General features: G+C 40.6%; 2 protein-coding genes and 1 pseudogene across 7 annotated transcripts in view; 2 read left to right on the top strand and 1 right to left on the bottom strand.

The window, feature by feature from the left end:
* LOC307114944 (uncharacterized protein C17orf67 homolog) overlaps positions 1 to 22,712 on the bottom strand; it is a 59,970-nt gene that overhangs the window by 30,897 nt on the left and 6,361 nt on the right. Inside the window, exon 2 of the transcript XR_013815053.1 lies at positions 6,303 to 6,425. The gene's annotated coding sequence lies outside the window, so the exon portion shown is untranslated. The remainder of the gene's footprint in view (positions 1 to 6,302; positions 6,426 to 22,712) is intronic.
* On the top strand, positions 83 to 21,510 carry DGKE (diacylglycerol kinase epsilon). Of its 5 annotated transcripts, XR_013815051.1 has the most exons (13): positions 83 to 1,251; positions 7,464 to 7,623; positions 9,746 to 9,865; positions 10,879 to 11,022; positions 11,100 to 11,257; positions 11,868 to 11,919; positions 14,071 to 14,184; positions 15,839 to 15,910; positions 17,084 to 17,211; positions 17,434 to 17,545; positions 17,891 to 18,114; positions 18,269 to 18,323; positions 18,695 to 21,510. XR_013815051.1 is itself a non-coding variant. In XM_079797856.1 (12 exons), the coding sequence occupies exons 2-12, from the start codon at positions 797 to 799 to the stop codon at positions 18,068 to 18,070; spliced, it is 1,695 nt and encodes a 564-aa protein (XP_079653982.1). In that variant the 5' UTR covers positions 83 to 230; positions 779 to 796; the 3' UTR covers positions 18,071 to 21,510. The 5 variants fall into 5 exon arrangements, 3 of the variants coding, with proteins under 3 accessions (XP_079653982.1, XP_079653983.1, XP_079653981.1); XR_013815052.1 differs by having other exon boundaries at positions 17,891 to 18,323; XM_079797856.1 differs by having other exon boundaries at positions 83 to 230; positions 779 to 1,251; positions 17,891 to 21,510.
* Positions 12,029 to 14,204, top strand: LOC307114943 (RNA transcription, translation and transport factor protein-like; annotated as a pseudogene). The gene has a single exon. The product of its transcript is annotated as an RNA transcription, translation and transport factor protein-like (transcript).

The raw sequence follows: 22,712 nt of genomic DNA, 5'->3' as shown, positions 1-22,712 counted from the left end.
GGCCAGCCGGCCTGCGCATCATCCCTCACACCTCCGCCCCGCCCCGCCCGCCCGGAGCCCCCGCCGCGGTCCCGGCCCACCTTCCTCCGAGAGCGTGGGGACTGTCCGGGCCTCTTCGCTGACGACGGCGCCCCTGGCAGGCCCGGAAAAGGACTCCTGCGCGCGGCCGCGCGAGGGCGGGAGGGCGCCCAAGGCCTGGCCCCCGGGACCGCGCCTCCGCCCCGCGCGAGGTAGAGCCCGAGGGCGGGAGGGGCGGAGGCCAGGGTCCAGGAGGCCTGGCGAAGGGGTGGGGGCGCGGGTCCCCGCGGCGGGCGAGCGGGCGGGGCCTGCGGGGAGCCAAGCCGGGCCTGGAGCAGCTGAATGCGTGGGTAGCCGGCCCGGCGGCCGGGTGGGTGGCGGGGCAGGCGGGGCGCGGGATAACTTAACGGTTACGGACGCCGGCCGGCGCCGCGCGGCCCACGTGCGCCAACGCGCCGGGAGCGCAGGGCTTTCCGCGGAGGGCGGCCGGTACCCCCTTCCGCGCTCCGCCCGTACCAGGCGAGGGCAGGGGAGGGGAGATCGCGGGCCGCAGGGCGAGGTCGGGGCGGAGCGTGACCGCGCGGGGCACCGCCCCCTCGGCGGGCTGGTCCGCGGGCCTGGAGAACTAGGGCTCGCGTCCTGGGGTTGGGCCTCGGGGGAGAAGGTGCGCGTCCCCCTCCTCGGATACCACCTGGAAGCAGGAAGGAGGGCGGGGCGGGCATTGGAGCCCGAGGTGGACCGCCCGCGTCTCTCTCCGTAGGAATCGTCCCTGGCGAAGATGGAAGGAGAGAAGCGGCCGGAGCCCTACTCGGGCCTGTTTGCGGACGGGCACCTGGTCCTGTGGACGCTGTGCTCGGTGCTGCTGCCCGTGTTCATCACCTTCTGGTGCAGCCTTCAGCGGTCGCGCCGGCAGCTGCACCGCAGGGACATCTTCCGCAAGAGCAAGCACGGGTGGCACGACACGGACCTGTTCGGCCACCCCACCTACTGCTGCGTGTGCGCGCAGCACATCCTGCAGGGCGCCTTCTGCGACTGCTGCGGGCTGCGCGTGGACGAGGGCTGCCTCAAGAAGGCCGACAAGCGCTTCCAGTGCAAGGAGATCGTGCTCAAGCAGGACGGCAAGGCCCTGGACGCCATGCCCCACCACTGGATACGGGGCAACGTCCCCCTGTGCAGCTGCTGTGTGGTTTGCACGCAGCAGTGCGGCAGTCAGCCCAAGCTCTGCGATTACAGGTATGGCCTTGGTGGGTACAGGATGTAGGGCGTGGGTGCAGAGGCCCGCTTTGATCTCTGCAAATGGCCTGAAGTGCCCGCTTGGAGGAAGCACGCTAATAAACATTCAGGGCAGCTTTGCAAGTCACATGCTGAGATGATGCTATAGCGCCTCCCTGACCTTTTGTCTGCTGTTTTGTAAGCTCTCAGCTTCCATCCAGAGGTCTCCAAGTGCTTTGGCCTTCGTGGCCACTGTATGTTATAGCTTAGCTTTTGTTGCTATTTTGTCCACTTGATGTAAGAAAAAAACGAAGTACGGGTAAGTTAACTTTTCCCTAGAGTCGTAAAATGGATTCATCCTCAGCGTTGTATTACCAATGTACAAGGAAAACAAGTGTCATTCCAAAGCAGCACTTCAAGTACCTTTTTCGAATTTAGGTATCGATGCTAGAGTGACACATAACACTTAAAGGTATACTCCTTTTGTCGGTGGTCTTTCAGGACATGTAGCATCTTAGAGGAGTGACTTTGACGAAGCCAAAAATATTTTAATGGCTCTAAATACACACTGAACAACATATTTGTGTTCTTAAATATTGTCTGAAACTAGGTAAAGTCCTGTTAGAGATTGGTAATAAAAGGGAATGGTACTTTGCAGATCATTACTTACTATACAGTTGAGAGAATTGTAGTCAGTAGAAAAATAGAATTCTAGCCCCCTGGACAGGGTTAGGAATGCTGTCACTACGAAGCCTTGTCTCAGCCTTAAAGATGGACATCTTCATTGTGATGGGTTTCATTTCTGACAAGTAGAAAGGCCCCTAATCATGTTTAAGAACTGATATAGAAAGGTGGCACTAAATAGCAAGTGACTTTTGATGTCTGTTGTTATTTTTTAATCCTTTTTTTTTCTTAATTAGTGTGAGCATTGTTACATCAATACCTTTTTTTTTAAAATATATTTTTATTGATTTCAGAGAGAAAGAGGGAGGGAGATCTGAAAGAGATGCCTCCTGCCCTAGCCGGTTTGGCTCAGTGGATAGAGCCTCAGCCTGCAGACTGAAGGGTCCCAGGTTCGATTCCGGTCAAGGGCATGTACCTGGTTGCGGCACATCCCCAGTAGGGGGTGTGCAGGAGGCAGCTGATCGATGTTTCTCTGTCATCGATGTTTCTAACTCTCTATCCCTATCCCTTCCTCTCTGTAAAAAATCGATAAAATATATTTTTTTAAAAATAAAAGAAAGAGATGCCTCCAGCACACACACACACACACACACACACACACACACACACACGCACGCAACTGGGGACTGAGCCTGCAACCCGAGCTTGTGCAATAACCAGACATTGAATCATGGCCTCCTGGTTCATAGGTCAAAGCCCAACCACTGAGCCACACTGGCAGTATTCCACACCTGTCTTTTAAGTCTTATTTTTTTAGTTTTACCCATCAGATTTAGACTTAAGAATTAACTTTCCCAAAAAATATATTTTAAACAACTAGAGTTTTGTTACCACTCATTTTTATTTGGTTTCTTGGTCCTTTTGGCATCCATGAGAGCTAGGTTACCAATGTCTTTACATTTTATGGTTCTCCCGGTAGGTAAGCTTCAGTCTTCAAGAGCTGGGATTAATTGGAAAGAAGACATGAACTTAGTATTGTTTTATTTCCTTCCCTTCTTTGTGTTGGTGCTGAATTATATAAAAGTGGCTGCCATAAGTATCTTAACTGTGTTTCTAGAAAGATCATTAGGGTGGAGGATCAGAGCACTGTGTTGATTTGTGAAGGAGCAGACGGAGTACCTGCTCTGTTTAAAACCCTTCAATTGCTCCCATCACATGCACTCATGGTCTTTCAGTGTAAACTCGAAGTGCTTAACACAGTCCTACATATTCTCCAGACCCTGCCTGCCCTTTTAACCTTACCTACCACCACCTGCATTAAACTTTTATGTATAAGCAACATCAGGCAGGCTGTCCTTTTTTTTCCTGCCCTTTTTTTTCTCTCAAGGCTTTCTTTCCTCTCAGTCTTAAGTATCCTTCTCCTGGCTAGCTTCTCTGCATCCTTAAAGACTCACCTTGAGCCCTTTCCTCTAGGAATCCTTGCCCTCAAATTTTTCCCTCTTGATGATAACATAATATCCTGTTTCTCTCTGGTTCTCAAAGTAAAGTCCCCACAACTACCAGCAGCAGCATTACTTAGAAACTTGTTGGAAATGCAATTCTAGAGTTGCCAGATTTAGCGAACAAAGTAAAATTTTTTGCTGTATTTGGGACATACTTATTCCTAAAAATTACTTATCTGAAATTCAGATTTAACTGAGCAACCTCTATTTTTCCTGGCAACCCACTGAATCAGAAACTTGGGCTGGGGACCAGCATTCTTGGCTTTAACAGGCTCTGCAGGTAACTCTAAAGTCGGAGAGCCACTTGTATATTTATGTAGCTTTTTTAAACATGAGCCTCTATCCTTAATCTTGTCCCTCCCCACCCCCTTGAGCACAGTGAATGTTTGTGCTGATAAATCTCCTTTTCCTCATTACCTTGTTCTTACTAGTACTGAGCAGTCTGTCCAAGCATGCTAGAACCCTTCACCCGTGGTAGAAATGGTCTCTGTATCATTTAGGAAGGGTTTATTATTCCCAGGAGAAAAGAGCACAGTGCCCCGAAGTGGCACATGTTCTGCAATGTTCTGATTTATTTCAGCCAGTAATGTTATTCAGGATTACAGTCAGCTATGACCTTCTGTGGGAATGAAATATTTGAGAAAGAGAAACAAGATAAATATCTATTTAGAACTTTTTTTGTTTGTTTTATTTCAGAGAGGGAGAGGGAGAGAGATAGAAACATCAATGATGAGAGAAAATCATCAATTGGCTGCCTCCTGCACGCCCCCCACCGATCGAGCCCACAACCCGGGCATGTGCCCCCAACTGGAATCAAACCTGGGACCCCCGACTCCCCAGGCCGACTCTCTATCCACTGACCAAACCAGCCACAGCTATTTAGAACTTTTAAACACAGGCCAGACTGTCCCTGTCTCTGGATTTTATCAAGCACTGTTGGGGGCTCCTATTCTTGGGATATCTGCGATTTTAAATGAACTGTGAAGGCTGTACAACAAGTTAGCATTTCAAAGGGCAGTAATGACAAGTGATGCCCGCAGCCCAGTTAAACTCCGCAGACAAATGACAAAGGCCCTTTAATTTATGCTCAGTCATTATTTAGTTTTCACATAGTAAGCATCTGTTTCTTGCCACACACTGTGCTGGATTCTTACTTTCCTGTAGATTTTTTCTTTTTTTTGTTTTCCTGCTTCCACTTCCTTTTAATCTTTTCACCTCTCTTCTAAACTAAATAGAAAATTAGTTTATATTTTTAAGTATTCATTACAGTTATTAAATGAACCTTTGTTCCTTTTGTGTTCTGTCTCATTAAGAAAACGTAAGGTGCCTTTTTATTTATAAGGTCTTTCTTCTTTACATCCCTTTATATCTCTGTGTTCTATTGGTATGTGTTTATGCATTTTAATTATCTGAAACAGGGAAAAATAGCAAATCATCTTCTAGAACAGAAGTAAGCAAACTTTTTCTGTTAAGAGCCAAAACTACGTTATTTTAGGTTTTGCAGATCATATGGTCTGTCAACATTACTTAACTCTATTATCTAATGTAGAACAATGCCAGCCGTGGACAATACATAAATCAATGGGTGTAGCTGTTTTCACAAAATCAGGTGGCAGAGGTATAAAAACATTTGAATAAACCACAAAAAGAAATATAGATCTATCAAAAAATAAACTTAAGTGCATTAAAAAGTAACTTTAAAAGAAAACAAACTAGTTTGCAATAAATATGACAGGAAAATGTTGATATCCTACACACATAAAAAATGCATGCATTTATTAAAATATAGGGCATGAATCAATTAACAAAAGGCCAAAAAAAAAAATTTCAACTTCACCTGGTGATCAAAGACATCCAAATGAAAACAACAAAGTACTTTCCTTGTCTAAAAATTATCAAAAAAAAAAAAATGTTAAGTCCTAATGAGCAGTATTAGCAAGTGTTAGATATGATGGACACCTTCGTGCATTGATAAGCATATTGGACAGACATATCAAGAACCTTAGGAAAATGCATGGCCTGTGACTCAGTAACTTGACTTCTACGAGTCCAGTAAAATAGCCTCATTTATATTTAAGCCTCATTTTATTCATCATGTTATTTATACTTAGAAAAATAAACTATATGTTTGGGAGGGAAAACAGAAAAGGGGTTAAATAAATTATGTTATATCCATATGATATTACTCATTCTTTGCAAACCATGTTTTTTAAAAATATTTCATGGCATAGGCCATATTCATGATACAATGTGGGAAGAAAAAGAGTACTATCCATATATATATATACATCATATCCCTAACCTGGGAACCAAACATTTATGCACCGTAAAAATCGAGAGTAAGCACACCTAAAAGTTAAGAGTGACTATCTCTGGATGAGTTTTATTTTATGTCTTTTTCAAGAATAAGCTGACATTATCTAATTTTAAAATGTATACCAATACACGAAGATATTCTGGTTTTTAAAAACTCAGGCAATTTACAAAAGAATGTAGAGTAAAAAGTGAATGTTGTCATCCTTCAGTCCCACTTTCCTTCCCAGAGGAAACCACTGTGAAATAAATCAGTGAGTATCCTTTTAGATTATTTTCAATGATAACATACTATTTTAAAGTTAACAGAAAGTGGGCAGAGGTACAGTACCTCAGCTGCATAAATCATCTTTCATAGTTTGAAAGCAAGCATCAACAAAGGTTATCAGGCAACTTATTTTACAGTTTTCTCTAACAGGTCATGCAGATAACTCTTCTTTCAGCAGTAAATAGCAGTAATTACTTGGCAAATCTGAACATCCAACCGGAAGAAAAAAAACACACCTTAAAATAGAAGGCTGAATTGTTGATCTGGGGTGAAAGAGTAATTGTCCTCTTTTTAAATTATTCATTTAACTATGACATTTATTTTCAGCCAGCCTGCAGTCATCTGGATAGCCAGAGCTGCCTTACCTGGGAGAGGATTAGCTGCTGAGCAGATTAGTGACAGGAGCCTGGGACCTTGATGAGCACTGTTCCCTGCTGGTTTCTGCACTGGTCCAAACAAAGGCCGATCTGAATGTGCATGTCTTCTGTCTGTATTTCAAATGCAAACATATAGATTCATTTTGTATTAACAGCCACCAAGAAATGGACTATTTCACTGTAGTTGTAATATTCACAGGTGGTTATATAAGTGAAGATATTTTCACACTGGACCCTGAGGAATGCTTCAAGGACCCAGGCCAGTGGGGCATTCAAGCACTAAGGACCGTAGGCCTCACGAACCTGCTTCAATCAAAGCACAAATGAATAATGCACAGAACAGTTGTTCTCGATCGGCTTTTGTTTATGTGGATCAGATCTGATATTTACCATGTTATAAATTAAAACTGAGAACTTGTTTCAATATTCATTTTTAAAAGATTGATCATGATAACAAATACTGTTTTTGTTTTTTTAATTTTAGAGAGGAAGGGAGAGGGAGAGAGAGATAGAAACATCAACGATGAGAGAAAAATCATCGATCAGGTGCCTTGTGCATGCCCCACACTGGGGATCAAGCCCACAACCCGGGCATGTGCCCTGATGGAAATAGAACTGTGACCTCCTGGTTCATAGGTCAATGCTCAACCAGTGAGCCATTGGCCAGGCTAAATACTGCATTTTTATCAAAATAAAATAAATGAAAACCTAAAGAGAAGGGTGATGTTAGTTGTGGTATATCTCTTTGGCTTAGAAGTCAGAGTCTCCTATCTATTTCTGCATCAGTTTATTGACGTAGCACCTGTCATACAGCTTCTGGAAAACTCCACTGCACACTTTTGAGAGAATGAGGGTAAAAATAACATATTATTATTATTTAAATGATTTTAACCTCACAAACACCCTGAAGGGATCTTAGGGGCCCTAAACCATCTTTTAAAAAACACTGTTAAACTGCCAAGTATGTTCAAACTTTATTGCTCTATTTTCACTATGTAGGTACAGTTATAAATCTTTCATTTGCCAGATTTTCTGCTCAATAGTGATGGAATTACTGTTTTAGGTTTTTGACAGAAATGATTGGTCTGCAGATCAGTACGCGATGGTTTTAAGTTATTCATTATTCTCTTTGTTTCTTCCGTCCCTCAGGTGCATTTGGTGTCAGAAAACTGTCCATGACGAATGCATGAGAAGTAGCCTAAAGAACGAAAAGTGTGATTTTGGAGAATTCAGAAACCTCATCATTCCACCCAGTTACTTAGCCTCTATTAATCAGATGCGTAAAGACAAAAAAACAGATTATGCAATGGTAATCAGAGTTCATTTGTCCTTATGTAATTGATTTCCAAGAAGTGGTTTAATTCATTGTGTGACCATTACAACTATGTGTACGTGAGAAGAATCATTATGGTAAGCCATAAATCCTTACCCAGATCCTAGAGGTGTGCCACAAATTTGGGCTCTTGAGTTCTTTCATGTCTAAAAGGAAATGTTATATTAGTGGTTTCTAAATCACTGCCTGCTTCTGGATCCCTTGGGGAGCTTTTTAAATATACAGGTTCCTGAACCCACTTCCATGACCATGTCTGATTTAGTAAGTAGGTCCCAGGAATCCATCCATGTATTTTTAAGGTTCTCAGATGATTCTGATGAACAGCTAGGATTGGGATTCATGATTATTGTCAGTGAAAAGAAAATGTAGATTTCCTCACACATTGTTCTGGAAGAATTTTTCCATTGGGAACTTTACACAGGGTGTCTAGAGATGCATTTACATTGCTCATTATATGGTCCCACAAATAATGTTGAACATTGAAGCTGCTAACAGCACTGTACAGTATGTGTATGAAAACTGATGTAAATGTATCAGTCGTTATGTAGCTCTGAAGGCATAACTATAAATATTGGCATTGATTTTCTACATGAATATGCCAAAATGGTTAAACTATTTTATTTTAAAATTAAATTGTATCTTTTCCAAGTTAGGATTTTATATCTTAAATGTCATCTTTGTCAATATTACTGCAAAAGAAAGGGGAATTTGAAAATTTAAAAACATTATGTTGAATGTTGTGGTATATTTTTTAAAATATGTTTTTACTGATTTCTTTTTTAGATAGAGAGGGAGGGGAACAGAGAGAGAAGCACTGATCTGCTACCTTCTGCATGCCCCCCACTGGAGATCGAGCCTGCAACACAGGCATGTGCCCTGACCAGGAATTGAACTTCAACCTCCTAGTTCATGGGTTGATGCTCAACCACTGAGCCATACTGGCCAGGCTGTGATACATATTTTTAAATGTAAAATCCCCAGCCCTGGCCTGCATGGCTCAGTTGATTGGAGTGTCTCCCATACATTGAAGGATCTCTGGTTTGATTCCCGGTCAAGGAACATACCTAGGTTACAGCTTCAATCCCAGTCTGGGCATGTACAGGAGGCAACTAATCAATGTTTTTCTCTCATTGGTGTTTTTTCTCTCTCTTTCTCCTCTCCCTCTCTCTCTGGAATCAATAAAAAATATATATATATCCTCAGGTGAGGATTAAAAAAATTATAATTAAGTAAATAAATGTACAACCCCTATGTATTTGAATTCACTCTGAGATCACAAAGAGTGAGAATCGCTAAGAAAAACCACAAAACAACTCCATTTGTGTTTCCATCCACAAGGAGAAAGGGAGAGGAAATAAATTGTTAGGTTAGAAAAATATTATTTTCATTTGACTTTGGGCATTGTATAAATCTGGATTCTTTCATCTATTTCTGAGTACCCATTTGAAAAAATAAATAAATAAACTTGCAAACTAAAATATATTAGACTATATCCAGAAAAGAACAGTCAAGGTAAAAGAGCAGAGAAAGTCATTGTCCATTCTATGAATGGTTAAAAGAACTTGAAATGCATTGTCTAGGAGACAAGACTAATGAAAGATAATATGCTTCAGATGTTTGAGCACAGCATTATAGGGAAAAACAAATGAAATTATTTCTAGTTGCTTCAGAAAATGAAATTAGAACAATAAATAAAAATTATGGAAAGACAGATTTTTAACTCCATTTAAGTCAAGACTGTCTAATAATTTAGCAGTAGAATGGGCTGCCTTGTTAGTGAGTTCTTATATGCGTATCTAAGCATACACTGGAGGACTTAGCTAGAATAATGTAGAAGAGAATTGTACGTTAAGTGGAAGTTAAATTAGTTCATCTTTAAGGTCCTGTCCTGTTCTTTGATTTTATTTTGTATTTATTGTTCTGGGATAGTTGTTTTTCTCTAAGCAAATTACAGTACTGTTGTTATCAAGAAGTGAAAAATTGGGGAGTAGGGTAGATGGGGGAAGGTATAGAAAGGATAAATGGTAATGGAAGGAGACGACTTGAACAGTGTACAGATGAGATATTTAACCCTTTCATTCGCCTTAATTTTTTTTAGCTAGCCTCTAAGCTTGGGAAGCAATGGACTCCATTAATAATCCTGGCCAACTCTCGTAGTGGAACTAACATGGGAGATGGACTGTTGGGAGAATTCAGGATTCTTCTAAACCCAGTCCAGGTATCTAAAGAGAAAACCTTCCTTTCTGTGTTAATCTTTTCATTTTCCCTAAATTGTAATGGTTATTAATTCTTTCAACCAGTATTCACCTGATTGTAGGAAAGAATAATAATTATAAAAGTATCAAACTATTCTAATACTTTTATGAGAAAGGAACTCATGGTGAAGGTATAAAATGGTGCAGCCATATTAGATAACAATTTGGAGGTTTCTTAAAAAATTAAACATATAGCCTGGCCGGTGTGGCTCAGTGGTTGAGCGTTGACCTATGAACCAGGAAGTCATGGTTTGATTCCCAGTCAGAGCACATGCCTGGGTTCAGTCTACCCAGGGGAAATGAAAACATGTTTCACAAAGACTTTTATGCAAACATTCATAGCAGCATTATAGCCAAAACGTAGAAACAGCCCAACTGTCCGAGAAACCAGATGCAAGGGGCCCATCTTGTATGATTTGAATTGTGATCTACCCGGAAAGGGCACATCTGTGGAAACAGTACATTCCTGGTCACCCGAGATAGGAAATCAGAAGTGACTGCTCGTGGACACTGAGGGATCTTATCAGAGCGGCAAAAGTTCTAAAGTGCTGATGCACAGCTCAGTAAACTTTCTAACAATCATTGACTTGGTCACTTGAAATGGGTGAGTTTCATTAGATGTAAATTATACCTCAATTAAAAAATAAGGATAAAAGGATTGCGCCACTGAAATTGAGGTTTCCTGCTAGCAGCTGCTTCTGCTTGGAAAAACTAAACAACCCATTGTGCAACAATCAGAGATGCACTGATGTCTTTCCTTCCAATGTGTACTTTTCCCTTTCAACATTATACATTAAGTAAAAAGGATGTAAAGGAAAAAAAAAGTCTAACATGGAGCCTGGCATATTGTTACAGATCAATGCATTGCAGCCAGTCTTTTATTTAACCATGTCTATACCATCTAGAGGGAATTCATGCTGACAAGTGGAGGACAGTGTGGGATAAAAATAATTGTTTTCTTCTCTTTCATTTTTAGGTTTTTGATGTAACTAAAACTCCCCCTATCAAAGCCCTGCAACTTTGTACTCTTCTTCCTTATCACTCAGCTCGAGTACTTGTTTGTGGAGGGGATGGGACTGTGGGCTGGGTCCTGGATGCAGTTGATGAAATGAAGATTAAGGTACCGATCTCAAATAACAAATGTTATTACTGTACAAATAGAAGAGAAAAATCTAAACTCTATCTTCCCTATTCTAGGGGCAAGAAAAATACATTCCGCAAGTTGCAGTATTGCCCCTGGGAACAGGCAACGATCTGTCCAATACCTTGGGCTGGGGCACAAGTTACACGGGTGAAATCCCAGTTGCCCAGGTCTTAAGAAATGTGATGGAAGCAGATGGAATTAAACTGGACAGGTAAGTCACACTTCCCCCAAAAATAGAATTTTGAGCTTTGAGAATTTGGTTTGGTTTATAAATGAAGTCTTGTCGAAGTTATAAAGTTAAATGTCATTTAAAAGTGAAAGATTATGTTAGTTGTACTTATACATAGATGATGGTGTTTTATTTTGTTGCTGTAATATTTTCTTGTTATATAAGGACAGAAGTCACAAGTTGGGCTGAATACTTACCTCAAAATTTACATACTTACAGATGTGTTTATTTTTTCAAATGCTATTTTATTTTTTAAATATTTTTATTGATTTCAGAGAGGAAGGGAGCGGGAGAGAGAGATAGAAACATCAACAATGAGAGAGAATCATTGATCGGCTGCCTCCTACATGCCCCCTACTAGGGAGTGATCCCGAAACCCGAGCATGTTCCCTTGACCAGAATCAAACCTGGGACCTTCCAGTCCGCAGTCCAACGCTCTATACACTGAGCCAAACCAGCTAGGGCTCAAATGCTATTTTAATAGAAGGACCCCATCTCCCAGGCATCCAGAGTTGATTGCTATAATTGTAGTTAATTGGCAGTTAATTTGGAAATAATAATAATGAATTTTTTTAACTTCTCTGTTTTTCAGATGGAAAGTTCAAGTAACAAATAAAGGATACTACAACTTGAGAAAACCCAAGGTATATATGGTTTTTTTGTTGTTGTTTGTTTTGTTTTGTTTTTTTATTGATTTCAGAAAGGAAGCAAGAGAGAGAGAGAAACATCCGTGATGAGAGAGAATCATCCATCGGCTGCCTCTCGCACCCCTCCCCCAACTGGGCATGTGCTCTGACCTGGAATCGAACCGTGACCTCCTGGTTCATAGGTCGATGCTCAACCACTGAGCCACACCAGCCGGGCAACCCAAGGTATATTTTTAGGGCTTCAGTTGGGAGTACTTTCAGCGAACATGACGGAGAGCCTCCACAGAATGAGATGTGGCACTGGTGGGGCACAGGGACAGAGGGCTTCTCTGTAGGGAGCTGCTTATGGAGCACAAGAGACCCGTGTGCTTGGGAGTCGGGCACAGCTCCCAGGCTGGACAGTACCGAGTGCTGTGGGCGGAAGCCCAGACGGGGGAAGCCACATGTGAGTTGATCCTTAAAAGGTAAATTCAATTTAGATCAACAGAAAGGATCAGTACTTTCCAGGCAGAAGAATAGAGACCAGAGGGTACAAATAGCAATTCACACAGAGAGAGCAGATCTGTATTTTTAAAAAGATGCTCTGGCTCCCACCGCATCACCGGGGCATGGGCCATTCCTCGCCTCTCCTCTCCTGGCCGAAGTCCAAGGGAACAGAGCGAGAAGCCGGGACCGTGTTCCCACACAAACTAATGGCTCTCGACTACCACAACCCTGCCGGCTTCAACTGCAAAGATGAAACAGAATTTAGAAACTTTATTGTTTGGCTTGAAGACCAGAAAATCAGACACTACAAGACTGAAGACAGAGGTAACTTAAGAGACATCCAAAACAGTGACTGACTCAAGTTCTTTGAAAAGCATCTCACAGATGTTCGCTGTCCTTTAAAGATTCAAGATAGACAAGAAGCAGTTGGCTGGCTTCTTGGTTTAGCTGTTAGACTTGAATGTGGAGATAACGCTGCAAAACACAGGGACTCAGTTCCTGATAATACAAAAAATACAGCAATGAGGCTAAAAATGCAGAGTCATTGATCAGTTGGGGTGTAAACAATCCTGATTTTACGGCTGGTGGAACGACTTTGGCTGACCTTCAGGTTCAGTATCTTGATGATTACCAGGCAATGTTTAATGTAACTCTCATTCTGGCCCAGGAGCCTGACACAGGATGCTGCTGCTAAGCATCACACAAGGGGGCGGGGGGGGGGGCGGTTGCCAGTTGCTTTAGACAAGCATATTCTTGGTTTTGACACAGGAGATGCAGTTCTTAATTCGATTGCTACACAGAGAAGAGCTCAAAGAGCCACAGACACAAATTAATGGAGCCGTAGTAGCTGTTCAGGCAGTTATTGCCGATCCAAAGACAGACCACAGACGGGGGGAAGTGAAAGCTGAACATTTTAAGATTTCAGCCTCTCACCTACTTGGTATATAGTTGGCAACTATGTATGGCCTGCTCTGTCTTTCAAAATCAAATGCCACATTTTCAAGGGAAGAATCCCAGAAAATCGACTATTTTGAGGTAGAATTGATCAAGACTTTGGCATCCGACTGGTACTAGGGGAAGAGAAAAAGTATGTATTTACTACCAGATTTCTAGTTTTCATGACTGGATGCATGGAAATGACATTAAGATAGGAAAAATATCAGGTTTACATAGGAAGAAAATGAGTTAGATTTTGAGCTTCTCAACCTTGAGGTTGTGGTGCACTGAACACGAAGTTAGACATTCGGGCTTATTCTCAGGAACGAGACAGACCTGGAGATGTAGTCTGAGGAATCCAGGCTGGGCCGGGAGGTCAGATAAACTAAGGGGGTGCTTGCTAGGAGCCTGGGTTGAGACTAATAGAAGCAAGTGTAAGGAACATAGGAGTGGAAAGCCCAGGTGCAAAGTAGAGTCACTCTGATGATGAGATCTGAGATGTAGCATATTAAACAGAAATGGGAAGGGAAACTCGCATCTATAATTATTAGCCTTTGAACTGAAGCTTGCTTTCTAAACGTACTGGATGGCATAAAATAGCTCTATGTGGACAGGAAATGCAGAAAGTATTGTCATAAAGAGCATAGAAACAGATTTACATATTGAATACATGACACAGGCTTAGACTGAAGCAAATCTCTTGCTAAGTCTTACCCTTTTCCACAGGAATTCACAATGAACAACTACTTTTCTATTGGACCTGACGCTCTCATGGCTCTCAATTTTCACGCTCATCGCGAGAAGGCACCATCTCTGTTTTCTAGCAGAATTCTTAATAAGGTGTGTTGGATAAAATAACATTTCCTGCTTACACCGAAGGTACAGTAAAAATCAATAGTTCCTTATATCTAGCACCCTTTCAAGTAGATTCAGACAGAACTAACTTAGGGAAACACTGGCCTGCTCTGTTTTGTGTAAGACTGTCAAATTATATCCTTAAGTGTATTTGATTAAAGTATTTTATAACTATGGCAAAATTTTTTGATTTAAAGTTGGAATGTTTTACAGCATATTTTGCTTAGAGGCAACTAAGTGGAGTATACAATAGTTTATCTTAAATGGCAACTGATATTGAAAAGAAATTTTAGGCAGGATACATTTTAGGTGAAGTTGTTAATGGAAAAACAGATTCCACTGGCTTGGAAAAAACTGGGAAAGGCAGGTAAGGTAAGAGAAGGAGCGGTTTGTGTACCATGCTTTTAACCACGAGCATCGCTCTGGTTTCTACTACAGGTGATTCCTTTGGTGGAAGTTTGGTCTTGGAGTTTTTTAATGACTATTGGTGATTGAGCAATAGGATATGAAAAATAAATGCAAAACAATTTTGTTCCTGGTTCTGTTTTACAAATATTTCAAGTTTACAAATAGTTTCCTTTTATTAATGTAGGTACTAAGTAAGTACTGCTGTTTATATCATTGGTAATTAACATTTTCAGTGCTTCCAATCAACTTTGCACCCTTTTTATATTCAAAAGCGATTATAAAATGCTCCTAGATTTATCTGTATTAGTTTCCTTAAGTAATCTGAAATTCTAGGAAAAGGTGGAATTTTTTAATTTTAATGTAGTATTTCTTCATAAAATGTAGCTTTGTTGTTGTTGGTAATCCTTACTCACCCAAGTATATTTTTTCCATTGATTTTTTAGAGAAAATGAAAGGGAAGGAGGGAGGGGGAGAGTGAGAAAGAAATATCGATGTGAGAGAGAGACATTGATTGGTTGCCTTCCACATGCCCCAACCAGGGCCGGGGATCAAACCTGCAACCCAGGTATGTGCCCTTGACCAGGAATCAGACCCGAGACACTGCCCTAGCTGGTTTGGCCTGTGGATTGAAGGGCCACGATTTGATTCTGGTCAATAGCACATGACGTGGTTGCCGGCTTGATTCCAGGCCAGTCAGGGAGCATGCAAGAGGCAACGAGTTGATGTGTCTCTCACATCGATGTATCTCCCCCACCCCTTCCACTCTCTCTAAAAATCAATGGAAAAATATCCTCAGGTGAGGATTATCCCCCCCAAAAAAATGTTTTTTAAAAATCCCCAAGACACTTGAGTGCACGGGCCACCATTCTAACCACTAAGCAACACCAGCCAGGGTAAAAATTTAGGTATTTTTTTGTTGTTGTTTTTAAATAAGCCAGGAGAAAACACTATTTAGGCACAAACCACCTCTATCTCATATTCCCCCTGAAAAACAGGCTGAACTCAAAAGTAATGGTGCCCCTCTCCCCACAGTGTCTAATCCACTCTGAGGAAACATGACTCAGCACTTAGGGCAGGGATGTCATGGTGCCCCTCTCCCCGCAGTGTCTAATCCACTCTGAGGAAACATGACTCAGCACTCAGGGCAGGGAGCTTTGGTTCTGTGTCTTTTTCTTGCTCACAGGACTTGTTAGATTGCTTTACTATCATATTTTCTGTTTATTTCTCATAGGCTGTTTACTTATTCTATGGAACCAAAGATTGTTTAGTGCAAGAATGTAAAGATCTGAATAAAAAAGTTGAGGTAAGCTTTTAAAGTTTAGGTGCTCTCTGGATAATGAACATTGTTTTAACAGAAATGCTGAATTTTTGACATATTTTGCTAACATATATGGAGTATTTATTGTGTGCCAGACACTTTACTGCTTTATACACATTATCCCACTAAATTCAATAATTACAAAAACACATGTAAAAATCAGGATTTGACCCCGGGTTTATATAACTCCAAAGTCTGTTTAACTCTATGCTAAACAGTTTCCATTCATACATGATGACAAGTATGAAGTTATTTAACACAGTGCCTGACTCATCATGGACTCTCGGGGGAGGTTTAACCCAAATTTTAATTCATATTATGGTGGTAATGCATCTCTCTTACAAAATAAAAATATATGAGCAGTAAAAATAGGAAATTAACGATTGCATACTGCTACAATATCCCTAACATCATAATATGGCAAAGACTTGTATATATTCCTTGCTTGCTTCCCAAAAGAATTTGTAATGGCTAATAGCACTGACAAAGACATTAATACAGAGAAGCCTACAACTAGTAAAATAAGGAAAAAGGGAAGAGCCCACAGCCTTTGCAGCCACAGCACAGAGGAATGGCAAGATTGCCCATTAAAAAAGCTTCCTTCTGCTTTATCATATTTCCTTTGTCTTAGGCTGTGATAGCGTTGGTAGAGTGAAGCACAGGAGGTAGCACTTTATTTTTTTGTCTGATCCTTTATTTATACAAAAATATTAGTGAAGCCACCTATAAAATGCACTGTCCTAGGTACTGGGGATACAATGATAAACCCCTTGTTGTCACTAACTTAAAGTCTAGAGCAGCAGTCACCAACCAGTGGTCTGTGGACCACTGGTGGTCTCTAAGGTCCGAAAGGTTGGCAACCACTAGTCTAGAGAGAAGAAAGACATTCAAACCACATTGCAATACAGTAAAAGAATGGGATTTCACAAAAAGGATGTGATTGATGACCTTGTGGGGAAAATCCATTTGTTATCATTCACTTATTATAATAAACATTGAAGAGATGTGAGAGGCCAGATTACCATGAGTGAGGAAGTAGTCTTCTCTTACACATGCATCTCTCACATCTCATGTATATGAAAGTGGACGTGAATTCTAAGTGGATATGTCTGCAAATCATGTGCCCTGTAGTAACTAACTGCTTGGATTTCTTTAAAGCTAGAACTGGATGGTGAGCGAGTAGAACTGCCTAATTTGGAAGGTATTATTGTTCTGAACATTGGATACTGGGGCGGTGGCTGCAGACTATGGGAAGGAATGGGAGATGAGACTTACCCCCTAGCCAGGTATGTACATTTGTGATTTGCTGTTTTATGACCCTGTTTTCTGCTTTTAAGCAGTCTGTTCTTCATAGACTTTTTTTCCTCAGATTTTCTTTCTTGTATATCTCATTAATACAAATATTTAATAAGTTGATGGTCCACCTATGTTAAAAAAATAACTGTCCTAACATGGCTGATTTTATTTTATTGCATCATATAATCCATATTTCCTTTTCCTAATTTTAGGCATGACGATGGTTTACTGGAAGTCGTTGGAGTATATGGGTCTTTCCACTGTGCTCAGATTCAAGTGAAATTGGCAAACCCTTTTCGAATAGGACAGGCACACACAGTGCGGGTAGGTGAAAGTGCGCTAACGGGCTAATCGGTCTGTCCATTTCTAAGCCCTGGATCTGTAGCTTTCCTTAAGCAGTGCTTTAGTCCTATGCTGTTGATCAGCCTCCATGAGGGGCTTGAGTGGGATGGGGAAGAAACAGGAAATAGGGCCTTCAGTCCAGTTGAAGAAATAAAGTGTTCATTGGAAAAGAATCCTTTAAACAAGCAAGGAATAAAAGTATATCCAGATTCATTTTCTCAGAATGAAATGCTAAGGAGGTTTAAGGACTATGGATGATGTTTTAAGGAAGACCTTTCTGAGCTTTTTGGGGACTAACTTTTCTAATTCTTTGTTCCCTAATACCAGCTGATTTTGAAGTGCTCGATGATGCCAATGCAGGTGGATGGGGAGCCGTGGGCCCAAGGGCCCTGCACTGTTACCATCACTCACAAGACACATGCACTGATGCTGTATTTCTCCGGAGAACAAACGGATGATGACATCACTAGTAACTCAGATCAAGAGGATATCAAGGATACTGAGTAGCTGGATGAGGAAATGAAAACTTACCATAGAATGCTCACAAACAAGTAAATACATACTCATCCAAAAGTAGAAATTCTCTATCAACTATTTAGTCTTCATTTCACCAGTAGTATGAGTATACATTTCTGTAAATATCATTCCAAAAACAGCCAAACTTCCAGTTGTTTACTAATGCCTGTTTTTTGTTTTTGTTTTTAGCAAACACTTTGATCGTATGGTCCTCATTTAAAAAGTCACAGAACTGTACATGAAGGTGACGTGTCTTTTTCGTGTCTTTATGCTTGAGAGTGAGGCTCACTGAAGGGTATCCCTCCTCCTTTATTCTTGAACCACACGTTTGATGGACATAGTATACATCCAACAAGATGTGGGTGGGAAAATCACTTCCATCTTAATTTTTAATGTGGTGACACCATAACATTTTCAAAATTAACTTGCTTTTTTGAAAGGGATGGTTGGTTTCCAGCCAGTGTGGTTAAGCTGGGCTCTCCGGCAGCATGTGCCTCCTACGATTTCCTACAGCCCAGCATCTAGTGGGTCCATAGTGTTTATTTCCAGGAAACCCTAAAAAGAAAAATGTAAAGGAAAGACTACTTGAAATTTTTGTTGTAATTTGTATTTCAGGAGCACTTTCAGACCCCCAAATGTTTGGTTAGCCCCGTAATGACCATGTTGAGCTGCTGAAATTCAGCATCTTGTTAGAACCCAAGGCAGCCAAGAGGACGACACAGGCGAATTGGTGAAAATTAACATCAGAATACGTACTTTGGATTGAAAGTTATGGGTTCCAAGCTGGACAGTTCACCCACTCACTTCTCTTTTGATTGAAAGACAATGTAATCCAAGAAAAATGTAGAAAATGTACTAGTCATGTTAATTTCTCAAAAACAGTTTAATAATGAGTAATAAGTGGTCTTCTTACAGTAGTCTTTTGTAGCCAAAGTACTTAACAGAATTTCCCCTTGGGGCAGTGACAGAATCCTCTGCTAAAAATGTTTCTATTGTATTTATTTTTAAGAGAGAGATGTATTTTTTTTTACTTATTTATTTTCTTTATTGTGGTAACCTGTGTTTAGTGTTTATAGTATATAGCTTTATTTAATAAGTTTATTGATCACATAAATTCTAGTCACAATCAGAAATGTAGCCTATTGACTAAGTAACTAAAACCCATAATTTAATTCTCCTGACAGATATTCTCATTCTTCAGAAATACTCTACAGTTTAAAAGGGGGGGGTGAAAGCGCTGACAAACTACTCTTCGATAACTGAATGTTTTGTTTCCTGTTTTATTTGATCCTCAATTGCCAAAACCTTACTGAAGGGCTAGTCCCATGGTTACCCATTAGGGGGTGCTCTTCTGTTGCTAACCAACCTGCTCCCTCCTTCCGGGGTTCAGCAGTCCCACTGGGCCTCCAGCCTGGTGTTCTCTAACAAATGGCCTATCTTACTGGTCTTTCAGAACATTAATCTCTGAAAGATTAAAATGTGTCCCCCAAAACAACATTAGCTCTCCTTAAGGATCTATTATGAATCAGTCACCCATGAATTACTGTAAACTTAAATTTCAGTCACCTAAGGTGAGGCCCAGGAACAACCTAGTGCTGAAACAATAGTTAGTACATTATGTAAAATACTTCATTCTGCTTACATTAACTCCCAAATCTCATCAGGAAATGTTAAAAGTCTAGGACTGAGAGATTTCTGTGAGCAGATCTGGTCTCACCTTGTTCATACATCATGTTTGAGTATAATGAGTTTTATTCTTTAATTCATGGTCAGAATTGTTACACATATCACCTTTTGCAAATATGGGTGAGCAGAAGTAAAGTAAGCTTATAGTTGTGAGTTGGTAAAACTTTGTTCTTGTATTATTATTTATTAATTATTGTATTATTTTCCATATAAACTAATGTAAATGTACTTTTGTCCACCCCTGTATGCTATTAAATTCACTTTAAAATACACAAATAGGCATGTGTCTTGTTTTAAATAATCTACTATTTACAAGACTCATGTTTGCAAGTTATATATTAGGGTAGCGATTGTTTGCATTACCGGGGATTCTACACATTGCAAAAGATAATCTGCCCCAAGATTTTCCTGTTCCATTTGAAATTGTCTTGATTTTTTTTTTAATAGCTTCTATATTCTCAGGAAGAAATTTATGAAGTAAAGCATATCTCCATGTCTGTCTTGACTTCTCTCATCTTTTATTATCCTCACACATTCCTAACTCCTGGTAAACTTAGTGGCTTAAATACTGAATACCTGGCAGCTCTCGTGGATCCCTTATATAAGTAAATGGTGATCATTTCCATGCTTGGTTACGTTTAATAGAAACCGGACTGACTTGTGTTTTAAAATACAGGTTGTTGAATGGGAAGAGTACATGACCTTAAGTGCGTTTTAGGTTTTCTGCAACTATTAGCTGTGAACCTTAATGTCACTAATGTTTATAAAAAGTTTATAGTCAAAAGTATTTATTTTTATTTTTTAAGATGTGTCAAAAACATGTATAGTATTTGCTTTTGAAATGTGTTTGCCTACTTAGAGTTGTAAAATATACTGTGACTCAGAAATTGTAAAGTCTTTTTTGCACTGTAAAAATTAATACTACCAGCATGTTAAAGCAAAGATAGTTTGCATTTGTAATATAAAGTAAAATTGTATTTAACGTACATTATGGAATTTTAAATTGGCACCAACTAAACTTTGAAGGTTATATTAATTTACAGATTCCTGTGGATCCGAACACATAATCTGCATTGTTCAGCTGAAAAGCTCAATAGAATGGGTGAGAGTTTGGGGTGGTTTTCCCTTGAAATTATAATATTGAAGCAAGAACCAGCACTTTATATTCAGGTTTTGTTTGTTTTTAATTCTGCCTAATGTGGACAGTGAGATGTAGGTAGATTTCTTTTAAAAATTTAGAAATTTGAAAAGAAAGCATAGTAGTTAGGTTGCTTTTCTTGTTCCTCTAGCATTGTCCAGGCAAGCTGGCATCCAGGTCAGATGAGGAGATTGGGAGAAAATTCCTGGAGTAAGAAAAGGCCTTTGTGCCATGGGTGACAATGACTCATAGGACATTTGCTCTCATTTCTCCAGCTCTGGGCTCTTTCTCTTTACTTTGATCTCCTGCAGGCAAATGGGCACTCATCTGTAATTCTGCTTCATGCACAGTTAGAGCAGCCTGGGCCCCTGGCCTGATCACTCCTGCAGGAGAACTGACTGAATCAGATCTCTGAGCATCAGGACTGAGGACGCTTGTGCGGCTCCAAGTCAGCAGCCAGCTGGCCTCCTGCACTTTCTCCCCTCTGGCCACATGCTGTGTACCTACCACTTAATTCCCTGTGCTAATTGCTTTTGTTGTGTTTGGGTCTGTATTGTGGTCATTGCCTACAGACAGAAATGTGAATTAAAGCATTTGAAATGTTGAAGATGTTTGTTTTTTAATAAAATTAAAAGTGCAACACTTAAAAAGTATGATCCTGCCCTGGCCTGTGTGGTTCAGCTGGGTGAGCGTTGTCCCATGCACCAAGAAGTTGCCAGTTCGATGCCCGTGTTGCCAGTAGGGGGCATGCAGAAGGCAACCCATCAATGTTTCTCTCCCTCTCCCCTCCTCTCTCAAATAAATAAAAACATTTTTTAAAAATATGATCCTATGTTTTTTGACACAACAATGAGAAAATAAGTGGCTTTGAATTTCACAGAAGAGGGTCCTTGGACAAACATGATATGTGGCAAATTCTGGTTCACTTTTGGACGAAAAAATAGTTTATTTTGTAGCCTAGGGGCACAGAGTATATACACACATGAATGACACAGGAGAAACATAAATGAGGTGTATTCATCTCATTTCAGTCGGTACAGTGGAAAGAGGATAGAATTTATTGAAATATCCAGGTTAAAAACCCCGCCTCTGCCACTCTTTAACATTGGACAAGTTCCTTGTTCTGCCTGAGCCTCAATTTTCTTTATAAACTTGGAGTTCATGCTCACCTCGGGGTTGCAAACTCAAATGCTTAGAGAACAAGGCAGCTGACCAGGGCAGGAGTGTGGGGGACGGCAGTAAGCCAGAGAGCAGCTGCTGGCAGGAAAGCAGCGGCATGAGGACAACACTCATCTTCCTAGAAGAGAGACACGGCCTTTGTCATCTAATTTTTAAACAGTGGTTGGCAACACCTGATTACAGGGTCATGTGATGAGTATAGTGTGTGGGGGGCGGGGGATGGAGACATCTTACTATTCCTAGCAAAAATATGCATTTCCTTCCATTTGAATTTTTATAAATCGTTATGGTTTTATCAGCTTCAATCTGGATGTCACCTAACATTTCACTGCATATAATGTTTTTTAATTCATTCATTAGGCATTAGAGAAAGGGGATTCTGTGGTCCAGCTTCAGTCGGTCATCTTTACCCAGAAGTCCATTTTTACAAATTTTTTGAAATAACTTGAAAATCCATTGCTCACTTTCCTGCTTAATTTTTTAAATGATGCCAGGCGTCATGCACCTTTTCTTAGTAATTTTAAACATGAATTACTAGTATGCTTGGCTGTGCTACCCACCAGAGTTCCCAAGGAAGGCTCTCATTATCTAAGCAACCCCTGACAATTCCATGTTCTGACTTTTTAAGCA

The sequence above is a fragment of the Cnephaeus nilssonii genome, assembly GCF_951640355.1.
Source record: "Cnephaeus nilssonii genome assembly, chromosome: 19".
Classification (NCBI taxonomy): domain Eukaryota; kingdom Metazoa; phylum Chordata; class Mammalia; order Chiroptera; family Vespertilionidae; genus Cnephaeus; species Cnephaeus nilssonii.
Note: the sequence above shows the minus strand (reverse complement) of the source record. Positions and strands in the feature narration are given on the sequence as shown.

Coding starts and splice junctions, on each gene's coding strand:
- DGKE (XM_079797856.1), top strand. CDS start 797: ATGGAAGGAGAGAAGCGGCCGGAGCCCTACTCGGGCCTGTTTGCGGAC. Junction 11,258..11,867: donor GATGGAATTAAACTGGACAG/GTAAGTCACACT, acceptor TCTGTTTTTCAG/ATGGAAAGTTCAAGTAACAA. Junction 14,185..15,838: donor CTAGCAGAATTCTTAATAAG/GTGTGTTGGATA, acceptor TATTTCTCATAG/GCTGTTTACTTATTCTATGG.